At 38.1% G+C, this 26042-nt stretch overlaps 2 protein-coding genes across 2 annotated transcripts; one reads left to right on the top strand and one right to left on the bottom strand.

The window, feature by feature from the left end:
* Positions 1 to 10909: 10909 nt before the first annotated feature.
* On the top strand, positions 10910 to 12939 carry LOC145641974 (cytochrome P450 CYP73A100-like). Its single transcript, XM_081693012.1, has 2 exons — positions 10910 to 11494; positions 12082 to 12939. The coding sequence occupies exons 1-2, from the start codon at positions 11043 to 11045 to the stop codon at positions 12812 to 12814; spliced, it is 1185 nt and encodes a 394-aa protein (XP_081549138.1). The 5' UTR covers positions 10910 to 11042; the 3' UTR covers positions 12815 to 12939.
* An 854-nt stretch (positions 12940 to 13793) lies between these two features.
* Positions 13794 to 24526, bottom strand: LOC145641973 (DExH-box ATP-dependent RNA helicase DExH10-like). The gene is made up of 16 exons (XM_081693011.1): positions 23247 to 24526; positions 21655 to 21969; positions 21262 to 21366; positions 21102 to 21170; positions 20449 to 20616; positions 20298 to 20369; positions 20090 to 20206; positions 19709 to 19915; positions 19422 to 19580; positions 18304 to 18393; positions 18113 to 18205; positions 17010 to 17163; positions 15542 to 15690; positions 15325 to 15420; positions 14978 to 15070; positions 13794 to 14193 (listed from the first exon to the last, which is right to left on the bottom strand). Exons 1-16 carry the CDS (start codon positions 24339 to 24341, stop codon positions 14083 to 14085), a joined length of 3093 nt encoding a protein of 1030 aa, XP_081549137.1. The 5' UTR covers positions 24342 to 24526; the 3' UTR covers positions 13794 to 14082.
* Positions 24527 to 26042: the final 1516 nt, after the last annotated feature.

Here is a 26042-nt window from a genome sequence, read left to right on the forward strand (position 1 = left end):
GGCGGCGATGGCAGAGTGAGGAAGAGTGGGAAGTGCGAAGGCAGTGAGGAAGAGTGCGAATGAAGTGAGGAAGAGATTTGTCACGTGTTTTTTTTTCAATATTCTTAATTACTTCGTATATCATTAAAAGGAACAACGCTATTGTAAATAGCGTTTTCCTACCATAAGTCGCTATTTTAAACAGCGACTCCCCAATTTTTCAATTGTGTCACATTTTTGTACTTCGCTATTTTAAATAGCGTTTTATTTCGATAAAACGCTATTTTAAATAGCATTCTATGAACGAGAAATGAAAAAAAAAATTAAACCAAACTACCGATCCTACGTGGACGGTAGTTTGGTAAAATGTTTCAATACCAAAGCATATCCGTAATTTTTTATCTAATTAACATTATTGAGGAAAAAAATTCTGTTAAAACATACCAAAATACATAAGATCAATCTTAGCAATAACATGGGTTAAAACATAACTTAGCCTACTTCCCTTATTATTATATATCCTAAACCACAAACCCAAACATGATATCAGGTAGTGCCATAGTGTTCTCTTGTTGAGTGTATTTTATTATAGCTAAAGTAGTCAAACATTCTCTGTTTAGAAACAGCACTCAGTCATACATTTTAAGTCTTCCCATCAGCCATCTTAATACCTTCTCTGTAATTAACTCCAAACATATTCCTCCTTAAAGACATTGCTGTTAGGGAAATACTTTGCCTTCAAAACTCAGTACACAAGAGTTTTTTATTGGCCTTTAAATCAAGAAAAGGTATTAAGTTTTTGCATTTATAATTGTTTAACTCGTAACTTAGAGCAGTAGCAACTAGCAACTGGCAACAATAAGATAGAATTAGAAGTGGTGGGATCCTTGCATCAGAATATGGTGAGTAGGAATGTTCTTTTATTAGCAACATTTTGTACAAATTGCTTGCTTAGAGTTTATTGGTGAATGATATTAGTAAATAAACATTAGTGTTGCCTTATTTGTCCTTTTTTTTGCAAATGTAGTGTAAGCATTGAATTTTACTACCTCAATCACCTTTTGGAATGCAGCTGTAGGTTAGCTAGTATATGTAAAATGGTTTCAGTTAAATGCAATAAGTAGGTTAGGAATAGAAGTTTATGACTGTAATATTGTGCATATTTTAGTTGAAGTGTTGGACTTTTGTGTTTATAATGAGATATTGATTTTTTTTTTTTTTTTTTTTTTTACTTGTCAAATGTTTGTAGAGCTGTGTTTTCAGTGAGGTGAGCAACTATGTCAAAACTTGAGGAAAATCAAGAAAAATTTAAATGGGGAGTCAAGATTGCTAATAACACACTTGACTCGGATCTTGTAGCTTACAAGTCTTTTACGTATAGAGGTGTTTAGTATTCACTCTATGACTGTGTTTACCTGTATCGGGAGGGTGCAAAAGAGACCGATATTATAAATTTAGTATAATACTTGAATTTCATTAAATAACTTGTATGATTTTGTTGTTAGAAATAATTTGTAAGTTTTTTGATGAGAAAATAATTTGTAGTTCCAAAGTAAAATAAAAAATGAAGACAAAAAAAAAAGAAATAGAGCTATCTTTAAAATTTACTTCAAAAATTAAAAATATCTTCCAAAGATTGATCAACAGATTCCAATTTCTTTTTTTAAAAATTACAATAGATGTTTTTTGTAAAAAAAAAATAAACGTTTAAAAGTGCTAAAAACATCATTAAAAATAAAATATTTTCTTATTGTTAATGATTGATCAAGTTTTTTTTTTTTTTTGTTACAAAATATTTTTTTGTGATCAAGATAAAAATACAGATTTTTTTAAATAGTTCATTTAATTTGTGATCGAATGTCAAAATTGTTGAATATTAATTAAGGTACTTAAAAAAATCAATGTCATAGCATGAAACTAATAGTGAGTTTCTTGATGCTTAATTGACTTACATGTAAGCACGCATCGTGTGCTCAAAACGCTAGTATTTAAGTGATGTAAGTATGTAACAACTACTTGTATTTTAAATTAGAGGGAGTAATGCTATATGTAGAAAAAACGGTACACTACTACAGTACATGTTAAAAAGAGGGAAAATGAAATAATCAAAGAAAAAACAAAATTAAAGAATTAAGTGACACTGTGACAGAGTGATAGGACTGAAGGTGAAAGGGTGTTTTTTTTCGATGCAGTGAAAGGTTGCTTCATCATCAATCTTTAAAATCATCTTCAATTTTCATTTTCATCTCATTTCTTCATCCATTTTTTTTTAAATAAAAAAAGAAAAAAGCTTGAGTTGAATAAATAATTAGGAAGTGAGTGAGAGAGTCATGAAAGGAAAGGGAAAGCATCCGGCCGTCGGAATAGACTTGGGGACCACCTACTCATGCGTGGCTGTTTGGCGGCACGGCACTGTGGAGATCATAACAAACGACCAAGGCAACCGTACGACACCGTCTTGTGTTGCTTTCAACCTGTAGAATTTCTAGAAATCAAGCTCACAATATTATTAGCTACTCACATGAATATTTATAATACAAGGCAATCTTCCCAAATCTCCAACGAACTATATCTTATGATATATCATATAATCTAGTAAAAAAATATATTTTACCCAAAATATATCCTATCATAACTAACTAAACATATACTCTAAAATTCCATGCGAACGATTCTGGTAGGGCTGATGCCTCCAATTTCCATGCGAACCATCTGTCATGCAATCAACTCAACCACCAGACCTGGCTGCTTCAGGGAAAACGTCGGACGACTGTTCTTGTCGGGCAAATGTCTGACGACGGTACTTGGTGAGCGGAACCTAAAAGGGCTCAACGAGTACCCGCGCTTACCCAAAAGGGCTCACCGTACCGCCGTTTGATATTTGCCCGACGAGAACAGTTGTCCGACGTTTTCGGAAGGGGTGATTGAGGGAAAACGTCGGACAACTAGACACCTCGACAAATCTCCTAAAGTGCATCTACGACTCTCCTACAGTGCATCCAAACGTCGGACGACTATTCTCGTCGGAGTCAGCATTTGCCCGACATTTGCCCAATCCGAGTCTCCGTCTTCCAAAGAGTCTCCGTCTTCCACGTTAAAGCAGTACGTGGACAGACCCTGATACTCCTAAAGATGTACGTGGACATCTCCTAAAGGCAACCTCCTTCAACTTCCAGGCAACCGACTTCTTTGGCCACTAGACACCTCGACAAATCTCCTAAAGTGCATCTACGACTCTCCTACAGTGCATCTAAACGTCGGACGACTGTTCTCGTCGGAGTCAGCATTTGCCCGACATTTGCCCAATCCGAGTCTCCGTCTTCCAAAGAGTACCGTGTCAGCCGAAAGGGAGCGACGAAAACAATAAAAGCAAAAAAGCCACGAAAGCATTACATTCTTGAGCTGCAAGTAGAGCATTACATTCTTCCATCAAGAGGCCATAGTCGTTGTGGTATCTGCACCACTTGGACTTATCTTTCGCTTCATTAGGGCGCTCCGACTTCTTTGGCCACCTGACACCTCGACAACGAACCATCTGTCATGCGATCAACTCAACCACCAGACTTGGCTACGACTCCAGCAGTACATGGACATACCCTGATACTCCTAAAACAGTACGTGGACATCTCCTAAAGGCAACCTCCTTCAACTTCCAGGCAACCGACTTCTTTGGCCACCTAACACTTCGACAAATCTCCTAAAGTGCATCTACGACTCTCCTACAGTGCATCTACGACGTCGGACGACTATTCTCGTCTTTATCCACCTAACACCTCGACAAATCTCCTAAAGTGTATCTACGACTCTCCAACAGTGCATCTAAACGACGGACGACTGTTCTCGTCGGAGTCAGCTTTTGCTCGACATTTGCCCAATCCGAGTCTCCGTCTTTCAAGGAGTACCGTGTCGGCCGAAGGGGAGCGACGAAAACAATAAAAGCAAAAAAGCCACGAAAGCATTACATTTTTCAGCTTCCAGGCAACCTCCTTCTTCAAAGCAACCTCCTTTGGCCACCTGACACCTCGACAAAGATCCTAAAAGGCATCTACGACTCTCCTACAGTGCATCTATGAATCCAGCTTCGTCCACGTTAAAGCAGTACAGGGACATACCCTGATACTCCTAAAGCAGTACGTGGACATCTCCTACAGGCAACCTCCTCCAACTTCCAAGCAACCGACTTCTTTGGCCACTAGACGCCTCGACAAATCTCCTAAAGTGCATCTACGACTCTTGACACTCTTCTACAGTGCATCTAAACGTCGGACGAATGTTCTCGTCGGAGTCAGCATTTACCTCGACAAATCTCCTAAAGTGCATCTACGACTCTCCTATAGTGCATCTACGACTCCAGCTTCGTCCACGTTAAAGCAGTACGTGGACAGACCCTGATACTCCTAAAGCAGTACGAGGACATCTCCTAAAGGCAACCTCCTTCAGCTTCAAGGCAACCGACTTCTTTGGCCACCAAACACCTTGACAAATCTCCTAAAGTACATCTATGACTCTCCTACAGTGCATCTACGACTCAAGCTTCGTCCACGTTAAAGCAGTACGTGGACAGACCTTGATACTCCTAAAGCAGTACCGTGGACATCTCCTAAAGGCATGACACTGTGACAGAGTGATAGGACTGAAGGTGAAATGGTGTTTTTTTTCGATGCAGTGAAAGGTTGCTTCATCATCAATCTTTAAAATCATCTTCAATTTTCATCTCATTTCTTCATCCATTTTTTTTAAATAAAAAAAGAAAAAAGCTTGAGTTGAATAAATAATTAGGAAGTGAGTGAGAGAGTCATGGAAGGAAAGGGAAAGCATCCGGCCGTCGGAATACACTTGGGGACCACCTACTCATGCGTGGCTGTTTGGCGGCACAGCACCGTGGAGATCATAACAAACGACCAAGGCAACCGTACGACGCCGTCTTGTGTTGCTTTCAACCTGTAGAATTTCTAGAAATCAAGCTCACAATATTATTAGCTACTCACATGAATATTTATAATACATGGCAATCTTCCCAAATCTCCAACGAACTATATCTTATGATATATCATATAATCTAGGAAAGAAAATATATTTTACCCAAAATATATCCTATCATAACTAACTAAACATATACTCTAAATTTCCATTCGAACCATTCTATCAGGGCTGATGCCTCCAATTTCCATGCGAACCATCTGTCATGCGATCAACTCAACCTCTAGACCTGGCTGCTTTAGAGAAAACGTCGGACGACTGTTCTTGTCGGGAAAATGTCAGACGGCGGTACTTGGTGAACGGAACCTAAAAGGGGTCAACGAGTACCCGTGCTTACCCAAAAGGGCTCACCGTACCGCCGTTTGATATTGACCCTTCTTGAGATGCCAGGCAACCTCCTTCTTCAGAGCATTACATTCTTCCCTCAAGTGGCCATAGTCGGTGTGGTATCTACACCATCTACGACACTCCTACAGTGCATCTAAACGTCGGACGACTATTCTTGTCGGAGTTAGCATTTGCCCGACATTAGCCCAATCGGAGTCTCCGTCTTCCAAAGAGTACCGTGTCGGCCGAAAGGGAGTGACGAAAACAATAAAAGCAAAAAAGCCACGAAAGCATTACATTCTTGAGCTGCCAGGCAACCTCCTTCTTCAGAGCATTACATTCTTCCGTCAAGTGGCCATAGTCGTTGTGGTATCTGCACCACTTGGACTTATCTTTCGCTTCATCAGGACGCTCCGACTTCTTTGGCCACCTGACACCTCGACAATGAACCATCTGTCATACGATCAACTCAACCACAAGACCTGGCTACGACTCCAGCAGTACATGGACAGACCATGATACTCCTAAAGCAGTACGTGGACATCTCCTAAAGGCAACCTCCTTCAACTTCCAGGCAACCGACTTCTTTGGCCACTAGACACCTCGACAAATCTCCTAAAGTGCATCTACGACTCTCCTATAGTGCATCTAAACGTCGGACGACTGTTCTCGTCGTAGTCAACATTTACCTCGACAAATCTCCTAAAGTGCATCTACGACTCTCCTACAGTGCATCTACGACTCCAGCTTCGTCCACGTTAAAGCAGTACGTGGACAGACCCTGATACTCCTAAAGCAGTACGTGGACATCTCCTGCCAGGAAACAATAAAAGCAAAAAAAGCCACGAAAGCATTACATTCTTGAGCTGCAAGGCAACCTCCTTCTTCAGAGCATTACATTCTTCTTTCAAGTGGCCATAGTCGGTGTGGTATCTACACCATCTACGACTCTCCTACAATGCATCTAAATGTCGGACGACTGTTCTCGTCGGAGTCAGCATTTGCCCGACATTTGCCCAATCCGAGTCTCCGTTTTCCAAAGAGTATCGTGTCGGCCGAAAGGGAGCGACGAAAACAATAAAAGCAAAAAAGCCACGAAAGCATTACATTCTTGAGCTGCCAGGCAACCTCCTTTTTCAGAGCATTACATTCTTCCGTCAAGTGGTCGTAGTCGTTGTGGTATCCGCACCACTTGGACTTATCTTTCGCTTCATTACGGCGCTCCGACTTCATTGGCCACCTGACACCTCGACAACGAACTATCTGTTATGCGATCAACTCAACTACAAGACCTGGCTATGACTCCAGCAGTACATGGACAGACCCTGGTACTCCTAAAGCAGTACGTGGACATCTTCTAAAGGCAACCTCCTTCAACTTCCAGGAAACCGACTTCTTTGGCCACCTAACACCTCGATAAATCTCCTAAAGTGCATCTACGACTCTCCTACAGTGCATCTAAACGTCGGACGACTGTTCTCGTCGGAGTCAGCATTTGCTTGAAATTTGCCCAATTCGAGTCTCCGTCTTCCAAGGAGTACCGTGTTGGCCGAAAGGGAGTGACGAAAACAATAAAAGCAAAAAAGCCACGAAAGCATTACATTCTTCAGCTTTCAGGCAACCTCCTTCTTCAAAGCAACCTCCTTTGGCCACCTGACACCTCGACAAATCTCCTAAAGTGCATCTACGACTCTCCTACAGTGCATCTACGACTCCAGCTTCGTCCACGTTAAAGCAGTACATGGACAGACCCTGATACTCCTAAAGCAGTAAGTGGACATCTCCTAAAGGCAACCTCCTTCAACTTCCAGGCAACCGACTTCTTTGGCCACTAGACACCTCGACAAATCTCCTAAAGTGCATCTACGACTCTCCTACAGTGCATCTAAACGTCGGACGACTGTTCTCGTCGGAGTCAGCATTTACCTCGACAAATCTCCTAAAGTGCATCTACGACTCTCCTATAGTGCATCTACGACTTCAGCTTCGTCCACGTTAAAGCAGTACGTGGACAGACCCTGATACTCCTAAAGTAGTACGTGGATATCTCCTAAAGGCTACCTCCTTCAGCTTCAAGGTAACCGACTTCTTTGGCCACCTGACACCTCGACAAATTTCCTAAAGTGCATCTACGACTCTCCTACAGTGCATCTACGACTCCCGCTTCGTCCACGTTAAAGCAGTACGTGGACAGACCTCGATACTCCTAAAGCAGTACCGTGGACATCTCCTAAAGGCATGACACGACTGAAGGTGAAAGGGTGTTTTTTTTCGATGCAGTGAAAGGTTGCTTCATCATCAATCTTTAAAATCATCTTCAATTTTCATTTTCATCTCATTTCTTCATCCATTTTTTTTAAAATAAAAAAAGAAAAAAGATTGAGTTGAATAAATAATTAGGAAGTGAGTGAGAGAGTCATGGAAGGAAAGGGAAAGCATCCGGCCGTCGGAATAGACTTGGGGACCACCTACTTATGCGTGGCTGTTTGGCGGCACGGCACCGTGGAGATCATAACAAACGACCAAGGCAACCGTACGACGTCGTCTTGTGTTGCTTTCAACCTGTAGAATTTCTAAAAATCAAGCTCACAATATTATTAGCTACTCACATGAATATTTATAATACATGGCAATCTTCCCAAATCTCCAACGAACTATATCTTATGATATATCATATAATCTAGGAAAGAAAATATCTTTTACCCAAAATATATGCTATCATAACTAACTAAACATATACTCTAAATTTCCATTCGAACCATTCTATCAGGGCTGATGCCTCCAATTTCCATGCGAACCATGTGTCATGCGATCAACTCAACCACCAGACCTGGCTGCTTTAGGGAAAACGTCGGACGACTGTTCTTGTCGGGCAAATGTCAGACGGCGGTACTTGGTGAGCGGAACCTAAAAGGGCTCAACGAGTACCCACGCTTACCCAAAAGGGCTCACCGTACCGCCGTTTGATATTTGCCCTTCTTGAGCTGCCAGGCAACCTCCTCCTTCAGAGCATTACATTCTTCTGTCAAGTGGCCATAGTCGGTGTGGTATCTGCACCATCTACGACTCTCCTACAGTGCATCTAAACGCCGGACGACTGTTCTCGTCGGAGTCAGCATTTGCCCGACATTTGCCCAATCCGAGTCTCCGTCTTCCAAAGAGTACCGTGTCGGCCGAAAGGGAGCGACGAAAACAATAAAAGCAAAAAAGCCACGAAAGCATTACATTCTTCAGCTTTCAGGCAACCTCCTTCTTCAGAGCATTACATTCTTTCTCTTCATTAGGGCGCTCCGACTTCTTTGGCCACCTGACACCTCGACAACGATTCATCTGTCATGCGATCAACTCAACCACCAGACCTGGCTACAACTCAAGCAGTACATGGACAGACCCTGATACTCCTAAAGCAGTACGTGGACATCTCCTAAAGGCAACCTCCTTCAACTTCCAGGCAACCGACTTCTTTGGCCATCTAACACCTCGACAAATCTCCTAAAGTGCATCTACGACTCTCCTACAGTGCATCTAAACGTCGGACGACTGTTCTCGTGGAAGGAAAGGGAAAGCATCCGGCCGTCGGAATATACTTGGGGACCACCTACTCATGCGTGGCTGTTTGGCGGCACGGCATCGTGGAGATCATAACAAACGACCAAGGCAACTGTACGACGTCGTCTTGTGTTGCTTTCAACCTGTAGAATTTCTAGAAATCAAGCTCACAATATCAAATGGGCTCAAGAATTACAATGGGTCGATTCCTCATGTAAGAATTTCTCACTTATTAATACTACTCTAAATTTATTTATTTTTTCCTTCCTGTTGTTTATGTATTTTTCTGAATTGGGATTATTGGATTAATAGAGGAAGAAGAAGGTAGTTGTAAAACCAAATGTGAAGAACCAAACAGAGGGTAATTGCCGAGGAAGGCTTTCGAACCCGCGGCGAGTGCCAGCGAATCCATCGCCGCTACAATAATTCCTAGGACTACGGTTGTGGTCCACCAGAGGACCATTAAAAAATCAAGAAGGCCGGTGTTGTTGGTGGTGCAAATTGTGGTCTCGCCATTTTTATGGAGGAGAGAGAAAATATGAGTTGCTGAAAAAGAGGAGAGAGATGGTGGGTTGTTGAGGAGAGAGAAAGAGAGGAAGAAATGATGGGTTTAATATCGACCATTACAATCTATTTTCTAATATATTTAACCTATTTTCTGACAATTTTAATATAGTATTTGATATTTATAATCTAATTTCTTACTATAATAATCTAATTTCTGACCATTATAATGTAAGATCTGATTATTATCTAATTCCTGGCCATTAAGATTTTTTTGCCCGTTTGTATGACCGGACTCACGTGAGTTCGTTCTACACAAAACTTTTATTTAGTGTTTATAATTTTTTTTTATAATGTATTAGTTTAACTGACACATTTATCAAGACACAACTTTGATCATTAATATCTTTAACTCTCTATTATGGAAGAAGTACTAAATAACTAACAATTAATTAATTAACAACTATTTACAGCGAACCTAGTCAAAATACAACTAATTATATCAATTAGTTACCAATTAAACGGGCTCTTAACCATTATGAGATCTAATACATAATGGACATACGTTATTATATATCATAACACAAGTCAATATATACTTTAATATACCATTATCATTCTAAATTATATCTGACCATTTTCTCATGCGAAATGACAAATACCCTGCTATAGCGAATTTGCGCCAAATAACTTGACATTGGACATCGTTATACACTTTTTTTTTACATTCAGCTACCAAGAACAAAATTTTGACTTGGCATTCTAAATTATGTCTGACCATTTTTCTCATGCCAAATGACTATATTTGACATTAGAGAGCAACCACGCCATCCCACTCACCTACCAATTCTCTGAAAAAAAAATAAATAATATTTATTTATGTTTTTTGAGCATGTACTTACCTACCAACTTAGTGACTTACCAATAATATTTTATTACAAAGGCAAATCTATCCTCACTCTCTTTTTTTTCCTACCTAGATTTATTTTATAAAACCATCAATAAACAGCCCCTTGGATTCAAGAATTTTCTACATATTCAAAAAAAAAAAAATAAAAAAAAATAAAAAAAAAAAAAAAAAAAAAAAAAGCCCCTTGGATTCACCCTCAAAACCACTGCTTCAAGAATTTTCGACATCTTCTTCTTACCAACCCCACAAAACTATACATATATATACACAGCTCATAATTGCAATTATATCAAACATTTTAAGTAATATATAATCAAAGATCATTACATACCTCCATAAGAGGGCAAATACGGGAACACACTCAAAAAATATGTCCAAAACTAATTTTCTTAGCAACCTAATCCTTCTTGCCATTTTCATCACTGTACTAACATATTCATCAACTAACCCAAAATTTTCCCTATATCTTGCAATATGTTTACCCATCATACTGTACTTGGTCCATTCCCTATTCTCTTCCCATGCACAAAATTACGAAAATACCCCTCCTGGTCCATTTGCCCTCCCCATCTTTGGCAATTGGCTCCAAGTAGGAAATGACCTAAATCACCGCCGATTGGCAAACCTCTCTAAATCCTATGGCCCCATCTTCCTCCTTAAGCTCGGTGTTCGAAACCTAGTCGTGGTCTCCAACCCTCAGCTAGCATGTGAGGTCCTCCATGCACAAGGGGTGGAGTTTGGTTCCCGACCTAGGAATGTTGTCTTTGATATCTTCACTGGAGGCGGTCAAGACATGGTTTTTACTGTCTATGGCAATCATTGGAGGAAGATGCGGCGTATAATGACGTTGCCATTCTTCACCAACAAGGTGGTGAATACTTATAGCAATATGTGGGAAGATGAAATGGACAAGGTTGTTAGAGATTTGAAGCAAAATGATAATATGATTGGCATCAAAGCGAAAACCGAAGGGTTTGTGATTAGGAAGAGGCTGCAACTTATGTTGTATAACATAATGTATAGGATGATGTTTGATGAAGGTTTTGAGTCTATGGAAGATCCCAAGTTTATGGAGGCAACCAAGTTTAACTCCGAAAGGAGTAGATTAGCTCAGAGTTTCGAGTATAATTATGGTGATTTTATACCTTTGCTTAGACCATTTTTGAGGAGGTATTTGAGCAAGTGCAGAGACTTGCAGCAGAGGAGGCTGGCTTTCTTCAACAATTACTATGTTGAGAAACGAAGGTATGACATTACATGCCACCTTTTTCTTCACTTATAAGTATATTACCAATTTACAATAACTTATCAATGAGATAAACTTTAGAATTTCCAAATTGAAAGAAAACAATGACAGACTTTTGCTATACACACTATACCATCACCTAATAATTATTTAATGTAAATGAAAATCAATATGAATTTAGTTGTCACATATTCACATAACTAGTTCAACCTTGACAATAAAACCGGACACAGTAATGAGTCTATTGACTAGTGTTTATCCATAGAAAGTTCTTTAATAGCTTTTAATTTGGAATTACTCGTATTTCCTGCTTATCAATACTGAGCTAAAATAGAATATTTTAAGCGAATTCGGGTTTTAATAAGTAAATAATCTATACCTAGAACTCACTAGAAGCTCATTTTGTCATCATTCATGACATGCTATATTGCTATGTATATAAAAGCGTATAATAAAGAAATAACAAGTATTTAGCCTAATGAGCAAGAATGAAAAATAGTATTATTGACAAAAACATATTGGAAAAGTATGCATAAATTTCTTCTAAAAGTCAATATGAGACAACTGATGCAATCATATATTACAGAAAAATAATGGCTGCAAATGGAGAAAATCACAACATAAGTTGTGCTATTGACTACATTATTGATGCCGAAAACAGAGGAGAAATCAGCAAGGATAATGTTCTCTACATCGTTGAGAACATTAATGTAGCTGCCATTGAAACGACCTTATGGTCCATGGAGTGGGCAATAGCTGAGCTAGTTAATCATCCAAAAATCCAACAGAAAATCCGGCAAGAAATCGACACTGTGCTCAACGGAAAGCCAGTGACAGAAGCAAACCTTGAACAATTACCCTACTTACAAGCGACAGTAAAGGAAACCCTAAGGTTACACACCCCTATACCTTTGTTGGTACCCCATATGAACCTTGAAGAAGCTAAGCTTGGTGGGTATACTATACCTAGAGAGTCAAAAGTCGTGGTAAACGCGTGGTGGTTGGCTAACAACCCCGAGTGGTGGAAAAATCCAGAAGAGTTCCGCCCTGAGAGATTCATTGAGGAGGAAGGATCAACGGATGCAACAGTGGGTGGTGGGAAGGTGGATTATAGGTTCTTGCCATTTGGTGTAGGGAGAAGGAGTTGCCCTGGAATTATATTGGCAATGCCAATTTTAGGGCTTATAATTTCGAAATTGGTGACTAATTTTGAGATGAAACCTCCACCAGGAGAAGAAAAGATTGATGTGAGTGAGGAAGGAGGACAGTTTAGTTTGCATATTGCCAAGCATTCAACTGTCCTCTTCTCTCCCATATAATGGTTTATGATTTATGCGCCAATATTGCGCAGCTATAAGACCTAGGTTTATTTTGAGATCTTATACTGTAATTTACAGTTTGTTTGTAATTTGTTCTCAAGACAACTTGTAAATTTCTAGTTTTCTCTGTAAGAGTTCCACATACTTCGTAATAAGGGAAAATGTAGTCATCTTTAACACTAAATGGGCTAATGTCATGAAATTATTCACCAAATTTTTGGCCTTGCCACTGCTCATATGTGAGATGTGTCAATGGCTCAATGCAAACCCTAGTGCATTACACAACGGTTTACGAGTTATGAGCCCGACATATCACAATTTTTAAGACCCATTTTAGTCATAACCTGCTTGCGCACGGGAACCATTGACACAACTGTGGGGTTCCACAACCCAGACCATGCCCTGATCACTTGGTAAATTGTAAACATTGGACATTCAGACAACAATATACTCATATACTGTGTTTTATTGTGGAGGTCTTTTTTATATCAAAATGGAAATTATGGTTATTTTATTTTTTTTTTCTTTAATACACCCCCTCTTCAGAGGCATCGGAGTAAAGGATACATTGACCGTTGAAATGGAGTAGAGAAGTTATGGAGGTACTTGACGGATTTAGCGACAACGGCTGAAAGAACGTGAAGCCACTCGCTAGAAAGCTCACCCTAAACTCCCTAAAGGGATCAAACACAAGTGAACGAGAGACGAATAGTCATGCAATCATGCTCTTTGAACAAAATGCACAACATTTCAAGTACACAGACGCATGGGCACCGTGCCATTAGTCCTACTTGTGTGCCCTACTCCTATTGATTTTGAAAAAATAAATCATTGGTGTAAGTGAAAAACGTAGCTTGCCTATGTACAAGTTATAAATTTTATCTACAACTATATTTTGTTAAATACATACTTGTAGAAAATCGATGATCTAGAAGTTATCGAGACAAATCTAACAAAACAACATGGGGAAAAAAATTAATAAAAAATAAAAAATCTTCCTTGTATAAAAAGATGGTCAAAGTAGAGTATCACAATCCAGTTTCCACCGACCAGTTAAGAATATCAAAAAGCTCATGGCCAAAAGCCCAAAACTGATGAACTGAGGGATATCAATTGATAAATATGGAGTATACATTCTTCTCATTGACGAGCACTTAACTAGTTCTGAATCTAAAATTATATAAAACAAAACAAAAAACCTTACATTTATACAACTGACTACAGTTTGAAGATTGGGAAAAAAATGTAAGATGACTTGAACATAGCAACTACAAGTATAGAGAGTTAGCAAACATAATACCTCGACGGAGGCTGGTACTGGCGTCTCCAAACTTGTTTTCCAGGTCAGTCTCTCCCACTGCAGTAGCAGCAGCTTTCAACTAGAAAAGGTAAGAAAGAACATGGTTACTTTTATAGTACCACAGTAAATGATTAAATGAATGAGAAACTGTTACCAGCTTGACCCAAAAAGGCATATATTGAACAAATGTAACATTTCTATTGGGTATTCAGTTACTAGGAATTACACAAAGAGACTTGATAATATACCATCTACAACGAAACAAGGAATTTGCTGCTAAGTCAAGACTTAAAGATGGCCTTGGTCTCAATCTCCACAACACCAACAAACCTATATCCTCATTATCAAACTGAGGTCTAAACTTCACTCAATTAGTTTCTTAATTTGGAATTTGGGCTATTCCTCAAGCTCTTTTAATGAATCCTCTTAATGGCTGCTTAGGAATTGCTAGCCCACAAATGAGCTTCAGATTTTACATTATATGAAGCACACCTACAAAGTAAACCCTTTTACAAGATTTATTTCTAAATCATATCCTACATGATATCAACTGTTGGATAAATTTTGGTCGATCTATGCCGCTAACAATTTATGAGTAAAACAGTCTTGAAAAAATAACTTTTTCTTTATCAAAAGCAAGCATTTTCCAGTATAAACTTAGAAGCATACAAGCAGATATGAAACTACATCCCCTCAAAAAAAAAAGAATAAAAAATAAAAAAAACTACATCTATCAGGAAGGATGATGGAGCATGCAAGTTTACAGAAGTTCAACAAAGATCACGAACACACACACACACACACACACACATATACAAGGAGGGATGGGGGGTAAAAAGAGAACTCTCAAATTTTTCACTCACCTGATTTAAGAACTCATCCAGTCTCCTCGCCAGTCTTATGATACTTCCCTCAAATATATCAGTCATTTGTATAACCTCAAAAAAATTGGATCCCTGATCAAATGCAATATCAGAAACCAGAAAAAGGAAATCGGATATCAACATTCAGATCGACATGATAAAGAGATCAAAGAATATTGAAGAATATCCTTTGGAAGCTGCAGCAAATATTCACCTTACTTTGGGGGCAAGGAAAATAAGAGCATTAACTCCAAAAAAGGTCAACAATGATCAAACAGGTGATAATATCAAAATTAAAGGAATTGTATAATATCACGAAAGGTTATTCAGCACAAAATAGACCTAACCTTTGACCAACAGTATATCACATCCATCAAGTAGGGTCTGCAAGTTGACTCAACATACTCTTCCACGTTTACATCCAGGCTGCATTCATGTTGTATCTGAAACATAAACAGATTGTCGAATCAAGCAGCAGGAATTAAGGATAAAGAAAAGGTCTAAAGTTTAAGAAAAGAGCAGGAGAGAGAGAGAGAGAAGAGGGGGGGGGGGGGGGGGAGTGACCTCTGCTATTCTTCTGGCACTGTCTTGGAGTTGCTGCAAGGGTTTTGCAAGTTCTGCTCGCAAATGAATCTGTTCGTTTGATTTATCACACGGGACAAAGCAACTTGCAAGAGCGGCAACTTGATGATGATCCAGATCATTAAATGTACCTGATTAATGTTAGCAAACAAAGTTAGACAGTGTGTCACCCTAAGTACACATGATTCGAAAGGTAAAACTGCAGTGACAAATAGATACCCCAGAAGCCAGTTAGACTGAGATCAACTGGGTTATTAGGTAGCATTGTATGAAGAACCACAAAAGCATAATAGAAGGAAAGGAGAAGAAAAAAAAAAAAAAAAAAAAAGAAGTAATCCATATCAATGATAAAGCAAGTAAATGACTCCATTAAGGGTAATAATATTACAATAGTATTCTCGCCCCTGACAATTTGTTAAGCTTGATATAGGATGTGCCATATTCTGGATACAGCAAGACACGCCATATGCATTACAAAGACCATATATTGGACACACAATGGGTACAGTGTACAGAAACCATCATGGGACAGAGACCGAGGGGTCTAAATCTATGTTGCCAGGACTCAGGTATGGGTATTGAGTACAGATCCATGTGTCCGATACATTTTAGCATACAGAAAGTCCTGAAACCATCCTAAATTTGGACAGGGCTATGGGTCCCTCAACTCTGTATCCAATTTAGACCATACAAAACAATTTCTCATTACAAGCAACAGCCCTGGGAATCTTGAAAAGGAAGCTAAATTCAAGGGATACTAGACAAGAAAAACTAAAAAAGGGTAATACAAACTAGCAAGGACATATTTGACCTTTTTAAAATAATTTTCATTGATTTTCTCACACCAGATCCTAAACAGTAAAAAGAAGTACTCCAGAGGTACGTCTAAACGAACTTCCAGATAGGTAACCACAAAGCAGGAGACTCCAACTGACACATCCCACAAAAACAAAATTGAAATAAAAGCAAATCTAAGCTCATCATTAATAATTTCATTACGAGGAAAATGCCTACTTATGTTACTTGGACTTGGATGAAGTGTCAAATTAGACACGGGTGTCCAAGCATCGGACTCATCCATTTTCTTGGAAAAAGTTGTGTTTTTAGTTAAAAATGACGTGTCGGTGTCCGACACGTGTCGTGTCGACACGGACACGTGAGGTAAATGAAAGAGTCCGAGTAACATAGATGCCTACACAATATAGCTGCAGAGAACAACCACTAAAAGTTTTCACACTAAATATAAAGCTGTGCATGGTATTATGAAGGTAGTGAGAGTTCAAGAAAGAAGTAATATAATCTGTATATATGAAGAGACACTGGCCAAAACATCACATACATAGTCCAAAAGAACTGCATTTGATGCGGGGCAGAATTTAAAGTCAATTAGTCATAGCTCAAGTACTAGACCACAACTACAACCTAAGATGTACAGATCTTAGCCACATACCATTAAACATCAGCTCGGTAACAAGAAGTTCGTCTCCGGTGTCTATCAATGCGGCAGCCCGTCCCTTTAACTGGACAACACCATCAGCATCAATATGACCCAGCTTCTTCAAGACACGTGACCTATTTTTCAGCTCATCACGAAACTTTTGAAGCTGAAAAAAAATTGAAGGAAATATATACACTCAGCTCAAGTTTGTCACACATATTCCCTTAAAAGAATAGGAAAAACAAGCACTATGCATAAGTTGATGCTATATATATATATATATAATGACAGCCCCTTATACAGTTGAACTTCTGAATTATTAAGCCTTCAGTACATGAAGCTGTAAAAGTGTATGGGGTAGAGGTTTTGGCGAAAGTTTTTTTTTTTTTTTTTTTTTTTTTTTTGGCCTTCTTATCGGTGCTTTTGTTGGGGAGGAGGGATGATTAGTTTTTTCAATGTCCGCACTCATTTGGTCATTTGTGGGGCGAGTGCCATAATATTTCCTCTTAGAGCTCAATCTCATGAAAATTCCCTAATGAGTCCGTTTCCTACTTGGTAATTACTTTCTTTATTTTTTTTCCTCGAGTATTTTTTCTCTCTACTTTTCGACTCTACTAAAATCTTTGCAAAGTCTCATGGAGCAAATCAAAAGAGACTAATGGAGTAATAATAATATACAAGTACATAATTTTAAAAATAATCCCTCTATCCCCAAATAAAAATATCATTTTTTTATTAAATATTGTTATCAACTAATTTGGTTTCATTTTTTCATTCTTCCATTCTCTCCCATGTGATACTTCTCCCATCTAACTCAAAAATAAATTAAGAAAATCCATTACTATTTTTTTTAAAATACCTTTAATCGACTAAACCCCAATTTTTTTCCTAACGAAGTGTGCACGTGTAAAATGGGACATTGAATTCTGGACAGAGGGAGCAGTAAAAAATTATAATAATACAATTATAAAAAATGAATAAATAGAAATTATCTGGAAAAGAAAAAGAGAACAAAAATACATCTAGAATAGTGGGGGACTCTAGAATAATTATCCATTATTTAACAATCAAGTGATGATCTACTGAGCAATACTAGCAGAACCACGAAATGGTACCTGAGACTCACGCATCTTCGACTTCAACAGTTGAATTTCATAATTCACCTCAGCTTTTCTTTGGAAACATTTGACCTGATGATCATCTTGAGACTGTGAAGCATTAAGAAGATTGATCAAGGAAGAGAAGAAATATTACAAAGTGTTGCATCAAGAAACCATGAGCTGAAAATTTAGAATATGGGGCAAACCTTGTGCATCGGATGCGAAAACAACTTCTGCTCAAGTTCCTCAATTTGACTGACCAACTCAACGATTTCCTTATCGTCAATACCCATATCCTGCAGTAAGAATATAACTGTGAGTGGTGAAATTTTTTTGATATTGATGCTGAACATCTAATTACCAAAATCAGCAATGAAGGCCTCCCATTCCCAAGACCAAACAAAACATTCAAATATTACCAAATCCAAACTAAAATGATATAAAAACACTAGAAATCAGACAGAAAATCCCTCCAGGCCTACATTCTGTAGAGTACCCAAAAATATTGCAGGGGATATTTAAGTTATTTAACTGCATTTGATAGCGGAAAACAAAGAAGATTTACAAAGTTTATGGTAATATAATACAATAATGAGTATCATATAACTATCATTGTTCCTATTGCCATGAGAAAAATTCTAAATAATGGTCTCAAAAGACAAAGCATTGAGTCAAGGAATTAGTTGAGACAGTATGGAAATGGTGTATTACAAATGAAATGGCATCATGAATATGAGTGTGATTTGACAAATTGACATATTTAATTTAAAAATTATGCCTTTCCAATATAATGAATGATAGAGACTAGAGAATTCTATAGCATCAACCCAGTACATGTAGTTTCATATGCAACACATCCATTGAGGCATGTACTAGAGATAGTTTTGTGATAAAAAAAATCTCCAGTTAGTGCAATGCAGTTATGAGGATAAAAGAAATAATCACCACAAATTTTTCCCATAACCACCACCATAAATACAATGCTATCTAAGATCCAGTTTCCAACAATTGCATGTCCAACCAGCTGCCGACTAGTCCTAGCCTCAATGTTTACCTCTACTGCCTATGGCACCTTATCCGAAAATTTAAAAGTCTCAAGTCATAGTAGAAAAACCTTTTGCATCATACATGATTAAAAAGTAGTTCCCGAATCAGGAATTAAAATTAATGAAGCAATATTGTACAAGTTCAAAATGAAAAAGGGACAGCACAAGGAACTTATCTAATAAATTGGAGTTAGCTAAATGATAACCCATTGTTTCAACCTCTAACAGCCAAAGCAATGAACCACCAAAAGGAAGAAATACTGAGAAGGTAGACAGACCTTCACGGGATTAAGCTTTGGGAGACCTTGAGAAAAACGTTTTTCCAGCTCCTGCACACCAAGAAGTAAGCTTTGTCTGGCATCAACAGGTCGAAGGTCAGGAGGAACAGAAATCCGGAGCTTACTGAGGGCAGCTATAAAGGACAACTGCACTGGAACCTACAGCATATATAAAATCATTTAACAGCCAAATTAGTGAAGTGCTCGACCCTTCAAGAAAAATAAAAGTTAATCTAGACAGATCATAATAGTGAATTGCGTGGCTGCGAGCATACAAGTTAACTCACCACATGCATTTCACCCTTCTGCCCAGGACGAGGAGGACATGGTTTAGGTCTTGAACCATTCTCACTTGAACCAGGGGAGCAATGAAGCAGTGTATCAACTATATAGCCCCCACCACGTGGAACAGTTCCCACAGCAGCAGGAGGCTTTTTCACCACATTGACCACAACACCCCAACCCCAGTCAGTTACTCCTTCACGTATCCTAACCTAAAAAATTTTCAGACAAAGTAATGAAGCCAATTATTAGTATATAAATTTGGGCCATTGAGCTGTATAAAATCAAAGGGTATTAGGGTAATATCGTAGCTAAGGAAGCACCAATGCACCATTAAAGTGGATGATGAATGATAATGACATGAACATTAGATTACAGATGATTACCAGTCTTCCAGGAACAAGATAGTAAAGAATTCTCTCGGGCCTTGTAATCTCTGATATCATCTTCGTCTCAAGTTGAGCTAAATTAAGTCTTAGCTTATGGTATTCTGCAACTTCAGACTACATAAAAAACTGACTTGAGTGAATTTTTCTTCAAAAAGAAAAATCAATTATATTGTAAAGAAAATTCTCTGACCAAAAGAAACAGTACCTCTCCAGAAGCATCAAGCATGGCAGCTTCCTGCTCAAGTTTCTCTATCTTTTTTTCAATTTCAGGCAAAGTCTGTATAAGAAACATTAATTGGTTATGCATGCCTCATCTACAAGAAGATCTAATTAAAAAAAAAGGTACAAGGGATAACCTTCTCATGCTGGAATTGGTGAAATGAATTTCTAATGACATGTTCCGCAGTGAACTGGCCTTCAGCGCGGCACATTAGATTCAAGATTGAGTAGTAACTCAATCTAAAAGTGCTGACAAGAGGAGCTGGCTTACCCAACACCATATCTCTTAAAGAATTCATTTCCATCTAAAATAAGTAAAGAAAGACAATGATCATTAAATGCCGTATAAAAGGTCTGCAGAGTATGTTTAGTACGATTTAAAAGTAGGTGTAAGGAGAATTTAACACCATGAATTAAAAAATAACTGCGGTATAGCAGATCGCTGATAATTTTTTAGACCACAAGAATATACTCACCAGATCCAATATAACGATGACTATCATTAAAAATAATAATTAAAAAAAATGGAAGAAAAGAAGAATATGCGAGGAAAGAAATTAACACCATGAATTTGTTAACAAAAGGTTTTGAGAGAAAAGATTGCCCTGAGTGGGAAAAATCTTGGAATTACAGTTTTCTTTTTCATCTGCTCTACAGATAAATCCAATACATACATAACTCTAAACAAGCCATATAAAAAGCCTCTCATAGAAAATATGATCATCAACACATTGCATAAAAAACTGTGGTATAGCAGATCGCTGATAACTTTTTAGACCACAAGATTTACCTGCTCATCAATCATTATAATGCAAATGCCTCGATCATCCTTGCCACGGCGACCAGCTCTTCCACTCATCTTTGAAGAAAAGGCAAAGAGACATTGATAAGTACAAAAACAAAACCAGACTTCAGATGATCACAGCACAGTACTGATAGACTTCACTCACCTGAATATACTCACCAGATCCAATATAACGATGACTATCACCGTCAAATTTTTTCACTGCTGTAAAAACAACTGTTTTTGCAGGCATATTTAATCCCATTGCAAACTACAAAAATTAAGCCCAATGTGTTAAAGATTATCATTAGTTACATACAATCATTGAAGATGTTTCAGAATAGAAGACAAAATAAAAAGTTAAGGACAGAGGACATGACATGCTTTTTTTTTTTCTCATGCCAACCAGTATCTTACTTTACATCAAAGTTAGAAAATTTCTATAACTGGGTATCTTGAAAAGATACAAAATAAGGTATGAAGCATCTAGTAATAATGTAATAAATGGAAGAAATAATCCTAATCAAAATGATGGCTGGTATATGCCAAAAAAACTTACTGTCTCAGTGGCAAATAGCGCCTTCACAAGCCCTTCTTGGAAAAGGAGCTCCACCAATTCCTTAATAATTGGAAGAAGCCCAGAATGATGCACGGCAATGCCTCGTTGAAGAAGTGGCAACATCAACTCAATAGCAGGAAGGCTCCTGTCCTCCTCATTCAAGCAGAGAATTGCATTTTTAAAAACCTGCTCCACAATATCTTTCTCTTCTTCCGTATTAAAGTCTAGCTTTGACATGGACATTGCATGTTGTTCACACTCCCTTCTACTGAAACTAAATACAATGACAGGCTGAAATTTGCGCTCCATTATCATCTGCAACACAAATAATTGACAAAATGTTGATATAAAGTCAAATTTTTGGCTCGGAGAAAACTAACAGGAACAACAACATGAACAGAGAGTGTATGTATCCCACCATAACACACCCCTACCCCTAGTCAGTATAAACCAGAAAGAACAAACGGGAAGTGTAAACAATTAATTATGATCTGGATGGATCAGGATAACGAGCGACACTGCTGTTCAGAATGACAAAGAATGCCAGTGTAGCATAAAGGTTGGTTTACCTCTCAGGTATTCAGTGATAAAGTGGTTTACAGTCTTACAGCCAATTTATAAACTCAACAATTAATAATCATTTAATTGAAAGGTAACGGGAAAGGTTTTGATGGTTGAAGGGGGAATTCCCTTTCTTATCTCTATAACAAAGAACTATGTAAATTTACAGGCTTAGCTTTCCATCATTCTTGTTTCCTTTTTGCTTTGCACAAACCAACACACACTAACTAAAATTAAATTTTGAATAAAAATCCAACTAACAAATGCCACAAAATAATTATATGAAATTCATCCACAAAGTACAAAATTCACTAAAATTCTAGCCACATTCTCTTAAATCAAAATATTATCACTCTTGAAATCTAACATAGTGTATACTCAAGAAAAGAAGATTGCAAAAACACTTGTTGGACAACTATCACCATGAGTGGCTCATGCAGATCCCTCTCCTCAACTCATCCCCATCCAATGCAATATTATCTAAAAGAGTCAATTGTTTCAGGTTCCATTCAATACTAGACTAATTCAAGTTGAGCCACTTGGCAACATTGCTACCATTCATTTCTTGTAGTGATTTCTAAAGGTAGGAATCGCACCTATCAGTGTGCCCAAGATGAAAAGTGAGCTAGTGTCGGAAGAGGAAGTTCAGGTGACATGTACATACACAAGCTCAAGTCAAATCAAAGAAAACTTTGAATTGATTGGCTGTTAACAGCATCTCATTTATCAGATTCAAGAGCCTCCCATAGTAGCTCAAAGTCTATAACCCTTCTCTCTAAGGATAATTGATCAGTAACAATTGCCCCAAACTCTTTTTGGTAAGCTAAACTATCAGTCCCTCAATACTTCAACATGATAACACTTAATATGAATTAACAATGCAAGTAATCAACAACTTTCTAGCAAAAAGATACCATAGTTAACCTCCTCAAAACTCATGGAGAAGCTATCATGATCCAAAAAGATTACTCTGTACAACATGATAATTACTTGAATTGCAATAAATTAGTCAGCAATACAACAAAATATACCTTGACAATCTTGTATATATCCGAACCCCCTTTAGCTCCGGAACCAGCTTTCGCAATCCTCCCACTAGCCTTGGCAGCAGCATTCTTCATCCCATTACCAGGCTTCACAAATGTATCCTGAAGCTTCAAAAAGTTATCCTCTCTAAACTGCTCATTCTCATCCACCACCAAGTACAACCCCGACCCTCCAACCGGAAACACGTAATGCTGCAACGGTGTAGGCCGGAAATCAGTATAAACAACATGACAAGGCTGCTTATGAATATTACAAATCCACTCAGCAAACTCGGTTGCATTCGACATAGTAGCAGATAAAAACACCATCTTAATCTCAGTAGGCAAGAACACAATACTCTCCTCCCAAACAACCCCTCTTTCTCTATCCTTCATATAATGAATCTCATCAAATATAACCCAAGCAACCTCCTTCAACACCTCAGAACCCCGGTACAACATACCGCGAAGAATCTCCGTTGTCATCACTAAACAACTAGCATTAGGAGAGATAGTAACATCACCAGTCATAAGACCAACATCAGTGAACTCCTGGCTCAATTCCCTGTACTTCTGATTGCTCAATGCTTTGAGAGGCGAAGTGTAGATTACTCGCTGCTTATCGCGAAATGCCATGGCAATCGCATACTCGGCAACGGCGGTTTTGCCGGCGGAAGTGTGGGCGGACACGAGAACCGATTCTTTACGCTCTAAACAAGCAATTGAAACTTGCTGAAATGGGTCGAGAGTAAAAGCATACGTTTTCGCCATTGGACCATCGAAGCTAGGGTTTGCAAGAGTTCCATAAATGGTTGAATCTTTGTCTGAGGTGAAATCTTTCGGTACTGCTACTTCGTGTACGCAAGTTCGAGTCGAATTTCGTCGTTTTGAGCTTGGTAATTCTGAGTTTTCCTGAGATTGTTGCTGATTTTGTTGTTGTTGTTTTTCTGGTGAGTTTTGTTGAAGTAATGGTTGTTCGGATTCGGAATGTTTTCGCTTTCCTAGGGTTTGTTGTTCTGTAAGTGAATCGTTTGGATTTTCCAGTGTTGTTGATGATGGAGGTTCCGATTCCGCCATTGTTGCTTGACGTGGTTCCGCCATTGTTGACGGAAGTTGAGAGCTTTCAATTTGGGGAAATGAAGAAGAGTATTAGAGAGGGGTTAGGGTTTTTGAATCCCTCTTTTGTATGATTATGATTATAATTACTAGGTCGAATTTGGGACTTTGGGGTTTAAGGAAAGGGTTTGTTTAATCTCCACTCTCCAATGGGTCTAGTATGTGAGGTGAAATTCATTTGGTTACTCAGTCCTAGAATAGAAAGTGTGTTGTTGCCTTCGCGTTGAGCTATGACGTTGTTATTTAATTGTTTAGTGATAATCCTTACCTTATAAAAAGTGGGAAAATACTCTTATAAATAGTGTGAAGACTACTATACGAAGAGGTGAATAAACATGTTGTTTCGGGTAAAACAATGGGACCTTCGGCAAGGTCCTTCTGAGGTGGCTGAAGACTGGGCTCGGTCCAAGTAATGCTTGGCCGAGGGTTTCCTGCACAGCAAACACACGTAAACTAGCCTCGGGGGTTGTGCCGAGGAAGGCCCCTCCGATGCCGAAGTCAGTACAATGTGTAGAGAGAGAAAGTTATACAAGAGAATTAATTGCTTGAAGCTTATGTGAATGAATGTAAAATGGTACAATTGATGGCTTTTATACCTTAGCATAATAAGGAGAAATGGGCTTGAGGTCAAGTGGGCTGACCACGTTGACCAGGCCTTTGGCTTGACTTGGCATGGATTGGAGATTTGGACCTTTAACCTTGGGCTATAATTGAATCATTTATGGATCAGGCCCAATTAGGCTAAATTGGACCCAAACACATGCTATTTGTTTGTTTATGAGGGTATAGAACTATAAATTTTAGGTAGCTAGACAACAGTTTTTCCAATATGGCATAAAAAGTTTTAAGATGAATTAGTCAATTAATGAAATTGTTCTAACTATTGCTAGGGCCCAAGCAAAGTAGGTTAGTTCTTACCCACTAGAGTGCAAATTCTTGGTTGCATTCTAGTGCAGCCAAGCTAGCTGCAACACCATTAAATGTGAACATATAGTACGTTAAAATGAACATACATTTTTTTTTCTTCCTTATATCTTAATTATCTTTCTTCTTCTTCCTTAGCTCTATTATTTTTCTCTCTCTTCAGTTTTCTTCTCAATTTAACATTTTCTCTCTCCTCTTTACCTCATGTCCCTTCAATCTTTAAAGTTTTCTTCTTCTTTATATAAATTTTTGAGTTACTAATTCATGTTTTAATGGGTATGAGTTTCAGATTTAATCATTTGGCTTTATCAAAGAGGAAAGAAAAAAAATGGAGGAGAGAGAAAGTTGAATGTCAAAGAAAACAATGGAGGTTAGATTTTATCAATTTGTAATTGTATTTTGTATGATTTCGTTGACCGTGCATGATGATTTATTCTTTGATTGTTTGAAATTATTATGAGTTTGTGATGAATATCAATTAAATTGCTTAATTGTTAATGAATATCAATTGTATTGCTTAATTTGTAGTTATTTTCTCTCCCCCCCCCCTCTCTCTTTCTCTCTTTTTCTTTTGATTTTTTTTTTCTTTTGATTTCTAATCATGTTACAAATCAATAATTAATTTCTCTATGATGAATCAAGATTAGATTTAAGGTGTATATTCAATTTTTTAGAGTTTCAATAATTACAATCGATCTTGAATATAATTTCAGTAAAAAAAAAATGATCACGTAGGAATTTAAAAATGAACATCTTTTACAA

Source organism: Chenopodium album, chromosome 8 (assembly GCF_948465745.1).
Source record: "Chenopodium album chromosome 8, dcCheAlbu1.1, whole genome shotgun sequence".
In the NCBI taxonomy this organism is placed as follows: Eukaryota; Viridiplantae; Streptophyta; class Magnoliopsida; order Caryophyllales; family Amaranthaceae; genus Chenopodium; species Chenopodium album.